Here is a 17,664-nt window from a genome sequence, read left to right as displayed (position 1 = left end):
ATGTGCCTGAGCCATAAATTTTACTAAAACATTCCCAAATGAGCTTTTGTTGCTGGAAATTTCGATACATATGGCTCCAGCACACCTTTTAGATCTAGAAAATTTCACAAAGTCCAAATTCATATCTCTTTCTGTCTTAAAAACTTTGCATATGTCTATCCAACTCTTTCACACTCTTCTTCTTATTTTTAACATCACATCAAATTAAATTTAGTTTAATTTCGAGACCGAAAGAGTGGGATAGACTTATGCAAATATTCTGAGAAAGAAAAGGACGCGAATTTCGATTTCATGAAATTATACCGAGCTAAAAGTTGTGGCGAAGGCAATAAAAATGTTTTTTGAAAAGTCAAGCTAAATTTTGATTATCTTGACGAATTTTGTAAATTAGAAAGCTTGGTTAAAACTCCAAGAGTGCTTTTTCTTGAAGAAAATGCTGTGAAATTGATTAAAAAATGAATAAAAAATGTTTTTTTTAGCTTTTAGAGCTCCTAAAGCTTTTCTACAAAGTTCTTTCAACAACCAAATTTGTAAAACCAATTTGATCATTTTGGGCAGATGTGCAAAGTTTTAGAGATTCCATATAAGCTTCTCAAAGAGGAAATTATAGATTTCTTTAAGAAAAGTTTATCACGAGCTTTCCTAAAGTTCGTACAAGGAAACCGTTAAATCTTTTTTAATCTAAATTAAACGATTTTGGGCTTTTTGTAAAAGCTCCTGAGATTTAGCAACAAAAATCCTTTCAAGCCAGTAAATGCGCTTGTCTTGAATGAAGCTGCTCCTAAAGTGAGCTTCATCTCTTAAACTTAATGTCCTAGACACACTTACGACTTAAGCCGAGAGACGACTTAGTGGAAAATTATGGAAATGTAGTGTGCGTGGAAAAGTGGGATTTTTTATTTTTATTTTTCAGTGGCAGAGTCTTTGATTTTTTGTTACTTTTCGATATATTTTGGGTTTTTAATTTATTAGAGAACTCCAGGGGGTTTGAGGGCAATTGGGGTATGATTTTCAGGTGTAGTTTTATTATAAATCAATTTGGTTATAATGAGGGTTGAAAGGATGGTTTTTTAGTCTCCTGACCTTGAACTTTTCCTACACCTAATTCCTTCCCTTTCTTCTCTTTCTTCTGGATTCTTCTTTTGTATTTATCTCTTTTTCACTAATTCAACTCTTCACTCTACTCACGCATCTACTTCTGATCTTAATGAGCTTCTTTTCCCCCTTTTCTATGTCCGTTATTGCAGTTGCAATAATGAACATAGAATCTATGAATATTAATTCTACCTTACTTAACAAGTGCCTTTGTTTACTAATTCAAATTTAAGAAATTCACTGAGCATGTAGTTTAATCATTATTTCTAATATAATTACGCTAAGCCGTCTCTCGGCTAATCCTCATGTCTGTCAAAGCCCTTACGACTTAAGCCGAGAGACAGCTTAACGTAATTGTAATCAAAGTAATGATCATATTACATTTCCATCCGTTTCTGCGACTAATCCGTCTCTCGGCTTAATTAAGCAGAGAAGCGGTCTATGGCATTAAGTCCAGGGTTCTGAAAGAAACTCCAGAACGAGAACAAAAAGACCACACTTATAACTGGGAACTGGGCTTACCAGATTTTCCACAATTTCTTGTTCAGAATTGTGAAAATGATTCCTGAGACTCTTGAGTCTTGTCTCCTCTTCCTGAACCCTGATAGTTTTCACATCCTTCTCCCTCATCATTGAGTTAATTTTCTCCATCAACTGTCGGTTTTCTTCATTGGCCACGGGAATACTTGCCCCATCCCAGCCCATTTTCTCCAGAACCACCACAATTGGATTATCCATTTTCCTCTGAGTCCAGAAACTGATCTGCTACCTCTGTTACTTCCACAAAATGCAAGGAAAACAGCCCGAATGTTGGTTCGATGACGCTGTGATTTTGTCTGAGTGCGAAAACACTACGGTTGCTAGGGATTTCTTGGCGCGCTTTTGTCTTCCCATGGAAGGCTGCAAACTTGCTCTAATTCTATGAAATGATTCCTCTTGCCTCGTGAGAAATACCACACGACGAGCATGATGATTCACAACGTCACGGAGCTATTTTTGGGCTCTTTTGGGTGGATATTCCGAAGCTAAGGCAGAATTTTTCGCAGTTGAAAATTCATTGTGTGCTCAAGTGGAAGTTCTCTTGTGTGACTGTGTCCAGTCCTGCCTCCGGGGAATAAGAAAAAAAATGTGCTCCAAGGTGCTTCCATGTCCACTGTGTTGTCAGCCCAATTTTGAGAGTGTCGATGCTCTTCGGATAAGTCTTGTGAAAGTTGCAAATCATCCTCTGATGTGTCCAGTTTGCAGTGAAATTCTCCTGGGATTGGATAAATTCACCATTCACCTGTTCAGTCACACAATTGATACCCTCACGACGAGTGGCTCTGAAGTGCCCAAAGTAATCATCCCAAAAGTTGAAGTGGATACAACGATTAACAATTCTCAGTGCGATATTTGTTCCTTCACATTTCGAGACTCGAATCTCCTGCAGATTCATCAGAATCTCGTGCACAAGGCCCAAGTCAGTGGCTGTGAAAATTCCCAGGAGTCTCGTGATACAAAATTCCAGTGTCATCTGTGCCAAAAGACATTCAAGATGAAGGGATCTCTGCGGGTTCACCTACGTGTTGTACATCTCTATGGGATTGAGCATGAGCCAGAGGCGAAATGTCTCACTGAGAGGCTAAAATTAAACGAGGAGCCACCGAATAAAGTAAATATTCCACTCGACGACACATTTTCAACACCCACTGAGAAGCTCCCGAATCCACCGAGCACGCCACAAACACCCGATCCCATCAAATGGGAATGCGACATCTGCGCCAAATCATTCACTACCAAGTACTTCCTCAAAAAGCACAAACGGCTCCATACAGGTGAATCTCTTGTCTGGTTTGACCAGGACTCCTTTCTGTTGTACCTTCTTATCTCATTTTATATTTTTGGGGAAGACATTGCACTCTACGAAAAGGCCACTTCGAATGTGGGCGGAGCCTAAAAGTCTGACATTGAAATATTAAGCCACGCCTCGTTCTTTTCGAAAAAAAACGACCTGAACGATTTCTTTCTACCCAGGCGAACTTTTCGTCCATTTTTTTACCTTTAGCATTTTTATTTATTCCAATTCGTTTAGATAATTTTCATATAGAAATGTTCAAATAATTATTTTACGTCAAATAAGTATTGTTTTAGCCGCTAGAGGTCTCTATTTTCCACAGAAAACATCAATAGTGAAATTATTTGGTTTGAACAACACGATAGGACCACTTTTAATTAAATTAAAGAATGTGGTCTATAAATCGAATAAGTTCAAATAAAGCCATATTTAGAAACCTTAAATTAACAGTTTCCCAATTTTTTTGGCCGAACTGAGTTTTACGTATTCTGTGTAAAATAGGGACCTCTAGCGGCCGAAACAACCCTTATTCTACAATTCTAATAATTTGAAGATTTCTACTTCAGAATTATACCAACAAATTGGGAAAAAAATATAAGCTTTGCAAAGTGATTCTATTATTTTGGCGCCCGCTTTATATGACATAATATAAAAAGTTTTCATTTTGAATTTTTAAAGGACCACTAGGGCATATTTTTCAACCGCTTTGGTTAAATTTAGGGTGAAAATTGGAATGTGGGACACTTAAGAAAAAATTCTATTTCAAATGCATTTTTAAACTAAACAAATAATAATTTTTTCCATTTCTTTGTATCATGAGATTCTTTGACAAATATTTTACCAGAATCTTAACAGTTTTTATTAAATATTTTAGCAGAATAATAGGAAAATTCACGGAAATTAGAAAATAACACGTTTTGAAAAGATGGTCAATATTTTGGAAAGTGGGACAAAAACATTTAAAAAGATGGACAAAATGAAGAGCACCAATGTTTTATACGTTTTAATTTTTAATTTTATTAATCAAAATAGATTTTAGTTTTTCTTATGTCTTCAAGATTAAACCTTAAACCCAGATTCATCGCAATTGTAAATTCTGGAGGGATGAATATGCAACAAATTCTTCTCCTCCAAATATTTTTGGACATTGGAAAACCAGTAGTTGAGCTTCTCCTGTGTGACACTTGCACGTTGAATTGTCATGCTTTCTGCCATCCTCTCCTTTATTTCCGGATGACGCTTGAGAAATCCCAAGTACCACGAATTCCCTGGACGTCCCTCCGGGAAACGGTTCTGCAATTTCATTCTCTTACACAGGAGCTCGACGCTGTCCAGCAATTGTACCTTAGTAATCGGATGCCACTTTTCAGCACATTCCACTAACCAATCCGCCAGGTCCTTTTCCAATTGCTTAGAGAGTACTGCAGGTGCTCCTATCTGGTTTTCTCCAGAAATCTTGCCAGTCACTCTATTAAACAAAGTGGACTTCGGGACTTCGAAAGCTTTGGCAGCCTTTCTCAAGGGCATACCTTCCCCAACAGCTTCTATTGCGTGTTGCAATTGTTCCACCGGATAATTAAGGATCTTTTTGTTCTTTGTGGCCATGATTTAACATCACAAGAAATAACAATTCACTCACTGAAATCATGAAAAGACATTTTAAATACTTTGTCCAACATTGCATAGAAGGTGCTTTGAATGAGACATCAAATTAAACCACTTTTTTCCCTTTCTTCCCTGAATATTTTACAAATATTTCTTATTCACCTTATTAATGGATGTATTTCCTTCGTTTTCCAATACTCACTTATTAATAATTCACAAGTTTTACCGAAAACTCAAGTCAAAAAGTTTTATATTTACTTATCAACTTCCATAAGAAATAGTGGAAATGACAACTCCCGTTTTAAGGTTATGAATGTCACGCATGCAATACATTTTTCAAATTCATTTTGCAAGTCACTCTTAAATTGTAAAGTAACGCCTTCTACATTTTTAACTTCTCCAATAATCACAAAATTAGGATGAATAATCTTTTGATTGAGAATTAAAATATTTAATTGATTTATTATCATGTTTTAAGGGAGGTGTCCCACATTCCACACTGCTTGGTCCCACTTTCCAAACTGTCTCACATTCCAAATTTTACCCTAATATTTTTTGAAAGGTCTTAAAATTTTCAATCAGTTGTAATGAATGAATAAAGTAACCCGGAATTGATCTATCTTTCTTGAACATTTGTTTTTCCATCTGTCCGTTATGATCTGCAAAAAAGCGTGTTATTAATTTCAAAACATTCTAAAATTTAGACTTCTTACTCAATTTCCTATATTTCAAAATTGTTTTCTAAAAGAAAAGATCTTTTTTCCATTTTTGTTATAATATCTATCGGGGCGTGGCTTATAATTTCGGAAGTGACAAAGTATGGGGAAGTGGAGCTCCTTTGAAAGTGGGGCACCTTTGAAATTGCGATTTTTCACCTATTTTTAAAAAAAATTGAGCTCTATCGTGATATAATTTAGCTGCAGAAACAGATTGAGAAGCTGAATTACATTATGATATGGTTCAGTTCCACTTAAACATAGGAGAAAATCCCATTTTCAATGGTGCCCCACTTCCCTCTACTTTTGTTATTTATCCATTTCCAAAGAGAAATCTCGAGCTCCAGTGAAATCTCAAGGTAGTTCGTTCTAGGTGTGTTTCTTTTATGATCATGGTAAACTTATTTGCCTACTCAGGATCGATTATGATATTTCATTGGGCTTGGATGAAGCCATGTTGAGCATTCTGATCCTTTTGAGCTTTTCCAAGAGTTCTTTTCTCGTTAGTTACCCTTTCACAAAATTTCTGACCTGTTTGGTTTTTTAGAGATTTCCGTTCGCCTGGTCTCTTCTTACCTGATGACCCGATCTCAAATTGTCAGGTCGGGTGATTTTATCTCATCTTGTCTTAACCTTAATCATAGGGTTTCTCATGGTTCTATTTTGGGCCTCGAGATACTCACCAGTAGGGGAATTTTGTAATAATATGACAATGTCATATGACAAATTTTTATGATAAATTCAGGAGCAGGGCAACATTAATGGTAAAAGAGTAAAATAACCAAATAACCAAATAATCAAATATAACCAATGTAGGGTGTTCTATGAAACTCTCAGTAATTTATATTTATCTAGGACCTAGGACCCAGAACATATTTTTTTTTTTTACAAAAGAGGTGTTAGTCCTAGGGTAAGTGGGCCAAATTTCGGCATAGTTGCATGCAAGCGTCAAAGTCTCAAGTTTGAAATGTAATAACTTTAATAGAAATTGATTTTTTTATTCCTTCTACTTAAGGAGTGTTGCTTGGAACCTTGTAGAGAGTTTACCGTCTTTATTTACTCTAAAATCATTCTTAATACATTTTAAAATGAATGCAATTGTAAACATAACTTTGGTACCCTATTTCGGCTACCTTCATTCTCATAGTTCCTTGCCCTTCGGGAATTCTCTCAATATCTTTTTCACGTCATCTCGTTTGTCGAAGCTACATTTTTTGTTATTCTTTTGCATTCTATAATTTCAAGAGTACGTAAAATCTAAAAGTTCATGGAAATTCGAGGAACAAAAAAGGTGGCCGAAATTGTAAGCTGGCCGAAATTGTAAGCTGGCCGAAATTTGGCACACTTACCCTATCTTTACTTGAATTGAACTAAAAAAAAAAAAGTATTATTAAAAGGATCTGGTAAAGAATCTCTAATAACTTCTATATGGAATTTTGTGCCTTTATGCCTCCAGTATACCTTTTCAATCGGTAAAATTTCATGAAATCAAAATTCGTGTCTCTTTCTTCCTCAAACATTTTGAATATGTCTATCCCAGTCTTTCACAGTTCAAATTAGATTGAATTTCATGAAGACTTCCTGATCTAAAAGGTATGCCATACCGCAGCCGTAAGCCAAAATTTTCTCAAAAATGTTCCCTGATGAGAATTTATAGATGTTAAGCCATATGGATAAACGCTAAACCTTAGGTCTACTAAAGCCTGATTTGAATGACGCGGTATAGCCTCCTTGACAAACTTACGACTTAAAAGCTGAGAGACGGCTTAATAGAAAATGTAGTTTGACCATTACTTCGAACATACTTACGCTAAGCCGTCTCTCGACTAATTCTCAGGTCTGTCAAAGCGCTTAAAACTTAAGCCGAGAGACGGCTTAAAGTAATTATAATCAAAATAATGATTAGACTAAATTCCCATCCGTTTCCCATTAACTAAGTCGTTTCTCGGCTTAAGTCTAGAGACGGATTAGTCAGAAACTTTAAAAAAATATTCTGATAATTTTAATTATAATTACTTTAAGCCATTTCTCGGCTTAAAGGCCTCTACACAGTTCGGACGATTTCCTTCAAAGAGCAATTTTTGATGAAAACTGCTTACAATGTGTAGACATAAGTGTTCTAGGACATTACTTGAATCTCTACTCTGAACTCTCTAAATCATTTTTAATTTACAAAATTCCTGTTTTTTTTTTAAGGTGAAATGCCGTACTCGTGTTTCTGTGGAAAAACCTTCACCTTCCAGCAGTCCTACCACAAGCATCTGCTCTACCACAGTGATGATAAGCCACACGTGTGTTCCACGTGTGGACGAGCCTTCAAAGAACTCTCCACGCTGCACAATCATGAACGTATCCACAGTGGCGAAAAACCATTCAGCTGTGAAACGTGTGGTATTTTTCTGACCATGAGGAATCACACCTGTCCTCTTCAATAATTTTTGTAATCTCTATGCCAACAGGAAAATCCTTCAGGCAGCGAGTTTCCTACTTGGTTCACCGAAGGATACACACGGGAGTAATGCCCTACAAATGTACAGCCTGTGCAAAGAGTTTTCGCTACAAAGTCTCCCAGAGGACCCACAAATGTCCTGCCCAGCCACCTGGAACGGTGATTCGTCAATCTGGAGATTTACTGCAGAAACTCCTTCAGAATTCCTCCCTAACACCTGCTGACACTGATCTTACTTTTGATGGATTGAATTCACAGAGTGGGAATGATCTTATTAGTCAATCCATTGATGAGATTGTTAAAGAATCTTGCGATAAAATGGGACTAAATGAAAGTTGTTCGGTTCAGGAGATTTTTGGCAGGATTCCCGTGGAGGAGAATGCAGCCAGTCCGTCGGATAAACTTCAGAATCTATGCTTGTATTCACCTGAGAACCTGGAGCCGATCAATGAAGATCATTTTAAGCAATTATTGTATGAAGATGGTAATTTGTGACAGGCTCTAAGAATTATTTTTCGATGGTTTTTATTTAAATTATTAAATTTTGCGATATATCGGGCAACCCTTATTCACCTTTTGGGATATTCACCATTTTTTGTGTCGCCTTTGGATATTTTTCGGCTCATATCCGCCAAAAACTGACATGCTGGCCAGCTGATTTTGGTCAGAAACTTCCTGTATTTGTTTCGCTCGGACACAAAGTAAAAGTTTCGCAGTGGTGAAAGAAAATGGCTCGTAAAAGTGATAGAGGTGGAAAAGTGTTTATGTCAGGGACATCGAAGTAGTACGGAAGTTTTGTTTGGAACAGAAGAAAAAACAATTATCTTTCGTGTGAGATTGGGGACAAAAAAAAGCTCAAAGTTGGCTCGTATTGATTTTTCCACTGGAAGTTTGTGACACGGAGCGAGGAAAAAATTGCTGCGTAGAGACAAAGTTTAGTGATAAATTCAATAGTGGACACTTGCACAAGTTCTCCACATTTCATCTCTATTGTGTGGGCTGTTTGGAAAATTGGAAAAAAGCACATACGGTAGGTGTTTTGCAGGAAAAGAGAGGAATTTCAATGAAAATTTTTGCCGTGACCTCGTGGATTGAAAATGGCCACAAAATGGTGGTTTGTCTGCGATATTTTGACGTAAAACTATCGCCAGAGGGTAACTGGATAGCTAGAGATTCGTTTTGTGGTATTTTTAGGTGGATGTTTGTCCCAGAAAGTCTCACTGAAGCGCCCCGAATTGCCATTGAGAAATTTTTTCTCACCACCGCCATTTTGTTTTCATTCTCTCACAAAATTTTGTTGGAGAAAATAAAATTTGTGTGTCGTCCTTGAGTTATGTAAATGAGATATTTTGCAATAATACACCTTTATGCTTCTGTCTTGGACATTTCCGTGTCATTGGATAGCTTTTCCACCAATTTTCCTCAACATTTTCTTCTGGATTTTTTTTGTCTCAAAAAAAATTCTTTGAAACATCTCGGGCTGTTTATTTTTCCTTCGGATTTCCCCTCTCGCTCTGTTTTTATCGCTACTTCACTCGGAAATCCGATGACAACTTCACAGTGCTCTCGGTCCACCATTTCTCGTCTTTGTTGCATTTCCCCGAAAAGTGTGATTTTCAGTGATTTTCACGGTGAAATTTTAGGTAAAACCATCCAAATTAGCAATGTAAGTATCCACTTGATGGATTTAGCATGAAATATCGGTGGCCTTCAGTAAGAATTATGCGAAAGCATAAGCAATTTCTGTAACTCTTCTGTTTCACTTGTATGCGTAATTCCAAGGGGTAGAACTTCTTTCGAGTTGGTGTACCATCCCAAGTGCGTTCAAAATCCGTCTGGACGATCCTAAAGGACTTCCAGAACTCCCAAGTCCATTTTCTCAAATCCTCCAATTACTCAACCAAAGATTTTCCCTCTTCCTGACCACCTAATCTTCATTTAAAACAAAGTTTTCCCATGGAAAATTTCTTGAGTACACTTTCGTGGAAAATGTGTCCCCCTTGTATTGATTCTTCTACCCAGAAATGGCCCTGAATAATTTTTACAATTTATTTATCGTTCTCTCTGCGCTTTTCCTTATTTCCACTCGATTTGCAACAAAAAAAAGAAAAGCATTTTTCAGGGAGCAAAGTGACGTTAGGAAAAACAGTATTTTCTGGTGAAATTTTTGGTGTCTTCTACGTTTCATTCTTCAGACAAAAATGTCTGAAAAGTCCCCCTTGAAACCCATATCAACTTCACTAATTTCGACAGAGTGATTGAAAAAGTAATTTCCCACGAAGAAAATAAGTTAAGAAAATTTTACTAAACCCAGAACGTCCAGAACAGTGAACAGATGGTGTTATTGAGTGATAAAGCCTTTGTGACTGGAGCTTTCCGGGAAAATTTTTACTGGAAAAAAGGCATGGGGCTGGTTATCGTTTATCTGAGAATATTCCAACGAAATAATATCCTGCAGAAATTCTGGGCAAAAGAATCTGGTAAATGAACCAGGAAAATTGTGGTTAATCGATTGGAAAAACATTCCAAGAATTGTGGACATTCTTCCTGGAAAAGTCAATTGAAATCACAATAAATTCCCCAAGTTCATGTCTTGTTCTTAGAAGTTTCTATGAAATGACTCACCTTGGAACATGCCCATAGAGATCTCTCAATTTTGAGACAAAATCTTATGCCTCCGGTACACCGTTTAGATCAGGAAAATTTCATGAAATCAAAATTAATATCCCTTTCTTTCTGAAATGATTTCCACATGTCTATCTCACTCTTTCGCACTCTTCTTTTTCTTTTGAACGTCATAACAAATTCAATTTAGTTCAATCTAATTTTGAGAAAGAAAGAAAAGGATAGATTGATGCAAACCTTTTATGAAAGGGACGCGAATTTAGATTTCATAAAATTATAGGGGAGACTGAGGCAAAAAGTCACAAAACGGATATTTTATTTTTTTACAAGCTACCCTAGCGCCCCAGAAATGTCTAATTAGTGCAGTTTTATAGGAAATTCACTGGTCTACAACTTTGTGAAAGTAATTTTCCTCTATTTTGTAAAAAAAATACATGTAATAAAAGGTAATTTTGTGGCCATTCTCAAAAATGCTTGGGAAAATAGTACCAGGCATGGGATATTATCATATTTTGATTTTCTTTATTATGGGCTTTCGTAAATTAAAAAAAATAGCTAGGTGACATATTTTTATAGAAAATTTATTCCTCTACACCTTTTTAAAACACAGTTTTCTCTATCTGAACGAGAAAAGTGCTTTTCGAGCTATTTTAGAAAAAAAACACACACACACACACAAGAGACTGCTAATCGTTTGACATATGCAAACAAAAAGCGGCGAGACATGGAAATGACGTTTCTTCTCGCCGTGAGACATCAGAAATTGCTTAGGTCTTTGTTACTTTTTACCCCAAGTGGCCATTTTTAATAAAACGATTTCTGGAGAAAACAACTTTTGTAAAATTCTAAAATATATAGCGGATTCGTATTCAAAAAATAGAAATTATTTAGAAAATATTCAAAAGTGCATTAATTTTGGAAAATAAGTAGGTCAAAATTGTTATCTTCTGTAAGGAAAACATTTTAAAAATACGGCTAAAAATTTCAATATTTTTTATTTTCTGAAATCCTTGTTCGAATTCTAAGAAACTTACGAGTTTGAAGAAGGTCTATGGAGGCCATCTGTGAAAAAAAAATTAAGCCACTATCTCTTTTATCTTGGAAGATATTGAATTTTCAATTTGTGACTTTTTGCCCCAGTCTCCGCTACTGAGCTAAAAGGTGTGCCAGAGGCATATAAATTTTGACACTATCTCATTCTTTCGTATTACATATTCGATTGAGCTAAATTGAATTTGGTTTGATGTTTAAAAGAAGAAGAAGAGCACGATAGAGTGTGAGAGACTTATCCAAAAGAACTAAGAAAAAAATGGAGATGAAATTGAATTTAGAGTGAAATCTTTAAATCAATTTTTAATGCCTACGACACACCTAGATAGGTAAAATTTTATGAAATCAAAATTCTCGTCTCTGTCTTTCTCAAAAGGTTCGCCTAAGTTTATTCCACTCTTTCGCACTGAAGATTCGATTGAGCTAATTTGAATTTGTTGTGATGTTCAAAAGAAGAAGAAGAGTGCGAATGAGTAAGATCTACATAATGCAAAGCTTTAACCCTTTAAAGACGAGTGGGACACCCGTATCCCAAAAACGAAAACAATTAATTTTGACTATAGAAAGTTATTTTCTCCTCTAAATAGTCATAAAAAATTATTTTCGTTTTTGGGACACCGATGTCTCACTCGTCCTTAAAGGGTTAAAGAAAGAAATGGATGTGAATTTTGATTTTTGAAATTTTCCTGATATAAAAGGTGTGCCGCGGAGCCATTGTAATTGAGAGCTCTTGAAATTTATCGATAATTTGGATGACATTTTACCCCATATGCGCGATCATTGAGATTTTTGTCCGTAAGGTGTGTGTCTCGGCTTACCAATAAAATCAATTTTATTTCTTTTACAGCTGAATGGTGAAACGAAGAATAACTTCAGTTGAACCACAGATTAGCGTTAGTCTAGGGTTAAAATTAAGCTAGGTCTAAATATTTTTTCGTATGCAGAAACGTGGAATAGTGCTTTGGCGTAAGCTGTTTTTCTCACACGGCAACCCCAGATTTTGGCATTTCTGGCATGCCAGAAACTGTCATCCTCAATGTTTCCGTTCCATTTAGTTCCACGGCTTTTTCTCGTTATTTGGTAATCTTAAACTACCAACCATGCTAAAAATTCTCTAAAATAAAATATGAATCAATATTGTGGATGTGAAAGATGTGCATGTTTTCGGGGTGCAAAAAAAGCGCGACTCCTGTGGCTCCTGCTTCAATGGCGACTCATTGAAGTCGCGTATGGTGAATGTTTCCTTTTATTTCAGGCAAAATTGGCTTTTTAAGAAGCTGTAAATTGAGTGAAAGCCTTATTTCTTTTCATTAAAATCACTGAAAAAAAAACTGAGATTTTTTTATATGAAATTCTCTTAAAAATTCAAATATATTTTTTTTTAAATCCTTCGTTCAAGGACTAGGCCAGCTCATCAGCTAACGGGAAATATTTAGTTCTTGGATTTCAATTAAACCTACTCCGATAATTCTTGTCCACCGAAAAGTATGTTTTGTTTCCAAAAAATGGTCTCCGAAAACCAAGCCCCAGAGATTGAATTTTTAATTTTTTTAAATGAGAATTTCAGAAAATATATTTCAAAGATTATACTTTTATGCCTAGCACACAATAACTTTTGTTTTGTAAACATGTTTTTGATTTTTCTATGAGAGTGAATGAAACCTAGATCTATAGTCAAGTGTACTAATTCGGGCGCTTCGCTATCTGGATCGTTTATGACTAATCCACTTAAAATAATTTTTTATTTTTATTACCGTAATATAGTCACTACAGTAACACAATATAACTATTCAAATTTGAGGAAAAGCAACAATAATATTTTTATCCATTAAATAAGTGATTGTAATCGTCTCATTTCAATCTTGTGCCAGCTGGGTTCTTCACTGAAAATTTCTAGCAGTGATAGGGTAAGTGTGCCAAATTCCGGCCAGCTTGCAATTTCGGCCACCTTTTTTGTTCCTCGAATTTCCATGAACTTTTAGACTTTACGTACTCTAGAGATTATACAAAGCAAAAGAATAACGAAAAATGTAGCTTCGACAAACGAGATCACGTGAAAAAGATATTGGAAAAATTCTCGAAGGGCAAGGAACTATGAGAATGAAGGTGGCCGAAATAGGGCACCAAAGCTATGTCTATATTTTTATTCATTTTAAAATGTACTAAGAAAGATTTTAGAGTAAATCAAGACGGTAAACTCTTTACAAGTTTTCAAGCAACACCCTTTAAGAAGAAAGAATAAAAAAATCAATTTGAATTTAAAATATTACATTTCAAACTTGAGACTTTGACGCTTGCATGCAACTATGCCGAAATTTGGCACACTTACCCTATTTTCGCTAATGACAACTGGGTTCATTGAAAACATTTATTGTTTTTTTCTTGTTAAAAAAAGTATTTTAAATCCAAAGGATTAATTAAAAGTGAATTAGCGAAAAGGCGACCCAGGTAGTGCATGCTGACTTATTTCACTATTATCATTATTTTAGAAATTTTCTTTAATATTTTTGATATTTATTTTTATATTATGTTTCTGAATGAAACAGTGAATAATTCTATGGATTTAGAAGAAGTAAAAAAGAATTTCATCAGTCCAAAAACAAGCGTTTAAGTAGCACTCTACGGAAAACGATCCAGTTACCCCACCTTACTATAGTTATCTCGCTCACTCTCACTGTCAGTTTCGAAAACATGTTTACAAACAAAAATTAGTGTGTGCTGGTCACTATATGCCTAACGGCGTTATCACACTTGCACATTACAATTTTAATGTGATTCCCATTAATTGTCGCTTTTGAGCGTCCAAATATGTTATGTGTCTTTGAGTTACTTAATATTTGGGGTTTTTCTATTTATTGACTAAGAAGTGGACTTGGCCTGCGAAAATAAGTTTAAATTTACCTAAAGCATAAATATTTTTCACATTAAAAAATTAAAGAGAAAATCGCATTAATTTTTCGCATTAATGCTATAAATCAATTTTTTATCAAATTTTGCGGGCCAAGTCTAGCTTTTTATCAACAAGTAGATCAAATTTTGAATATAAAATAATTCAAACAAACAAATTACACATTTGGACTCCCACAAGCGACAATTAATGTGAATCATATTAAAATTTTAATGTGCAAGTGTGATAACACAGTAAGAGCTTGAAATTAATATTTTTTTATCATGTTGAAAAAAATTAAATAAAATTATGGCGTTTATTATTGTCTATTGTGGCCCACGTAACCCCTTAACACGTGTCTTAGCTAAACTATCAGCTTAGCTATAAATAATTTTAAGCAAATCCATGCCTCAATCGAGCTGTCTAACAGGTGAAATTCCAAATGTTGCATGGCTGTGTGTGGGTGTGCTGTTGGAAAATTGTGTGGAAATTTATTTTATTTGATAATGATTCTTAGCACAGTGCGATTTTGAAGTATCTCATCAGCAGATTTGCACTAATTATCATGCGGAAAATGTTTTTTAATAGGATTTTTATGTCTTGAGTTCTTCATTGGAATTTTCTTCGATTTTTCTTAGTTTATCTCAAAACAAGTTTTGTTTCCAGGAGTGGAATGAATGTGGAAATGAATGAAAATGAAGTTGAAATGGAGGGTAGAGACTTTCATGTAATATTGTGAGGACAAAGACGGTGAAAAACTCCCCTTTTGAGACGGAAATCTTTGTTTTTCCCTTCTTGTTCGTCCTGACTTGGAGGAACTTGAGGAACTTGATGTGTTCAATGGGAATTCTTAACAGTGTATATGTCTGCTGGAGGAAACAACCCCTTTTTCGGATGTCTCATCTTCATTTTGATTGAGGCAAAAGTTTGATTCATATTTTGAAGGAGATTTCTCTTGGGAACCAAAAAAAAGAAGATGATAGTAGTTCTTTGAGTTCTAAAATAGTTTAGGTTATACTTTTTGGATATCATCTTCTTCGTGGTATTTTACAGTTGAGCATTTTTTTTAAGTACATAAAAATATCATAAGGTGTGTGTATATAGCATAGCCAATGAAAAAAAATATTATGGTAAGATTTCGATGTTGGTGGAGGAGCTGGAAAAAAAGAAACTGAAAACAAGTCATTCAACTTGCGATACCGACCTAAAGTCCATCTTGGAGCGTGAAAGAAGAGTGTGGAGTGGAAGAAGTTGAGGAAGAAGAGTCCGAAGGAGAGGAGGATGAAGACAAGGCCTTGAATCAAGTCCACTGAGTGTTATTTTGTTGTGTCCAGAATCAACACACAGACACTTTTGATGGCAATCCAAAGAGATGCCAGAGTTAGAGAAATGTTCACCAAAATAGCTTTAGACAGGGCGGATGATGATGTGCTGTGTGTATCCTTTATGAAAGATAAGGGATATTTACTGGGAAAAATAAGATTTACTTGAATTCACGTTTCCTCCCCAAAGAAGTAAAGAAAAAACAGCATGAAGAAGTATCTTTTGAGTTTTCAATGCATTGGCCAACCTGGCAAGAATTGAGGTAAAACTGGTGAATGGCGCGTTTTGGGGACAAGCGGAGGGTGCATAAAGAGGGTCACAGAGTTGGTTCCGAAGGGAAGGACAAAATGCTATATCAAAATTCACCTCACACGGAAAAAGGGAGAGAGTGAAAAAGAAGTAGAAGGGAATGAGATGGAGTGTGGCAAAGTGTGTAACGAAGGAGATTACTTTATAAGTTATAAGGGGTTAGTGACCCCAATTGATGGTGTGTCTGATACTCTGCCAGACATGAATTTTCCCAACCATACGCAGCATTCAAAATTGTATACGCGAAATACACCAACTGTAGGTTACGCGCGGTTCTCATCCTCTTTTCTTTGGTGTGTCGAACTCTCTGGGCTTTTTGAGACACATGACGACCCTTCTCCCTATGCAAAAGTGGTTCACACTCTGTTGTGTCCGGAGAGTGAGCGAGAGAAGTCGGAAAGTGTCACTGAGCCTTAAAAAAAAAAACAGATTCGTAACTTCTTTGTTCGAGATCAGAATTGTGAAGGGGCCTCTAAAATAAGACGAACTATAGAGACTTCTTAAAATAGTGTAATATTGTTAAGAGAAATCCCCTTAAAGAATCCCCATGCCAATTCCAATAGACTTCTCGTGGAGTTCCTTTGCAGAGAATTAAATTTGGGTGGAAGTGTTTGCACGACCCCACTAGATTCTTATTGATTCTTCATGGAGATTTCCCAATGTAAACTCACTGAGAAAGAGAGAATGAAATTGCAAGAAACATGCTGAAATTGCATATATTAGGGTCAAATGCCCCCTTGTGGCCAGTTTAGCAAACAAAAGAAATTTACTAATTCTTCTCTACGTTCTCTACCCCTGCTACCATTTGTTTTTGATGTGATCTGTCTGATAAAGAAGATATTGATTTTTTCGAACAACACAATGAACATTCTGCTCTACCTTATCTTCCTGTACTGAAATAATACATTTATTATATTTATCTTTATATTTATTAGTTTTTTATGTCTTCTGTAATCAAATTATTTAAAATAGACAATGAGTAGTGATAAGCTGAGATAAGCTTACGGTAGCTGATGTTCTTTGAAGGCGACTTCAGAGTGCTCACCACTCTGAAATTGTAAAAAATGAGCAACATATTTACAAGCAACACTGTGTAAATTTTGCTTTGTCAACATGTTTTTGATATATCAACTAGAATATAATGCCGAACCCACAATAACTTTTGTTTTGTAAACATGTTTTCGAAATTTGCTATGAGAGAGAGTGCGATAACTAGATCTAGATTTCATTTACTCTCATTGAAATGTCAAAAATATATTTACAAAACAATATTTATTGTGAGGTGGACATAATGCCCAGTGCGCAATAATTTTTCTTTTGTAAACATATTTTCGAAACGATTCATAAGAGTGACCGAGATGACTAGATCTAGGTCTCTTTCACTCACACTGAAAAGTTGAAAACATGTTTACAAAACTAAAGTTATTGTGCGTTGGACTTAATTTCGAGGGCACAGTATCTTTTGTAAACATGCTTTAACCTTTTCCGCGCGTGGAAATATAACCTTGATATAGTCATCTCGCTCACTCTTATAGGAAATGTTGAAAATGTATTTGCAAACAAGTAAGCTGCGTGGTGTAATGACCAGCGCACAATAACTTTTGTTTGTAAACATGTTTTCAAAATTTCCCATGAGAATGAGCGAGATGACTAGATCTAGATCTCTCTCACTCCCATTGAAATATCAATAACATGTTTACTAAACAAAAATTATTGTGCGTTGTGCATAATAAGAGCGTTTAGCTCTTGGGCAATGAGACAACAATTGGAC

General features: G+C 35.6%; 2 protein-coding genes across 4 annotated transcripts in view; both read left to right on the top strand.

Annotated features, from left to right (window-relative positions):
- The first annotated feature begins 2,089 nt into the window (after nucleotides 1–2,089).
- On the top strand, nucleotides 2,090–8,261 carry LOC129799270 (gastrula zinc finger protein XlCGF26.1). Its single transcript, XM_055843015.1, has 3 exons — nucleotides 2,090–2,909; nucleotides 7,447–7,641; nucleotides 7,710–8,261. The coding sequence occupies exons 1-3, from the start codon at nucleotides 2,222–2,224 to the stop codon at nucleotides 8,192–8,194; spliced, it is 1,368 nt and encodes a 455-aa protein (XP_055698990.1). The 5' UTR covers nucleotides 2,090–2,221; the 3' UTR covers nucleotides 8,195–8,261.
- Nucleotides 8,262–8,333: 72 nt separating this feature from the next.
- Nucleotides 8,334–17,664, top strand: part of LOC129799264 (E3 ubiquitin-protein ligase TRIP12) — a 48,479-nt gene continuing 39,148 nt past the window's right edge. For 2 of the 3 annotated variants that reach the window (XM_055842995.1, XM_055842992.1), the window contains exon 1: nucleotides 8,334–8,729. The gene's annotated coding sequence lies outside the window, so the exon portion shown is untranslated. Of the gene's footprint in view, nucleotides 8,730–9,259; nucleotides 9,366–17,664 lie in introns of those variants that run through there. The other variant, XM_055842994.1, reaches the window with a different exon arrangement.

The sequence above is a fragment of the Phlebotomus papatasi genome, chromosome 1 (assembly GCF_024763615.1).
Source record: "Phlebotomus papatasi isolate M1 chromosome 1, Ppap_2.1, whole genome shotgun sequence".
Taxonomy (NCBI): domain Eukaryota; kingdom Metazoa; phylum Arthropoda; class Insecta; order Diptera; family Psychodidae; genus Phlebotomus; species Phlebotomus papatasi.
Note: the sequence above shows the minus strand (reverse complement) of the source record. Positions and strands in the feature narration are given on the sequence as shown.

Bases quoted from the DNA above. Each gene is read 5' to 3' on its own strand.
- LOC129799270 (XM_055843015.1), top strand. From the start codon at position 2,222: ATGTGCTCCAAGGTGCTTCCATGTCCACTGTGTTGTCAGCCCAATTTT. The intron at 2,910-7,446 runs GTGAATCTCTTG...TTTTTTTTTAAG, and splicing joins GCACAAACGGCTCCATACAG to GTGAAATGCCGTACTCGTGT. The intron at 7,642-7,709 runs GTATTTTTCTGA...CTATGCCAACAG, and splicing joins ATTCAGCTGTGAAACGTGTG to GAAAATCCTTCAGGCAGCGA.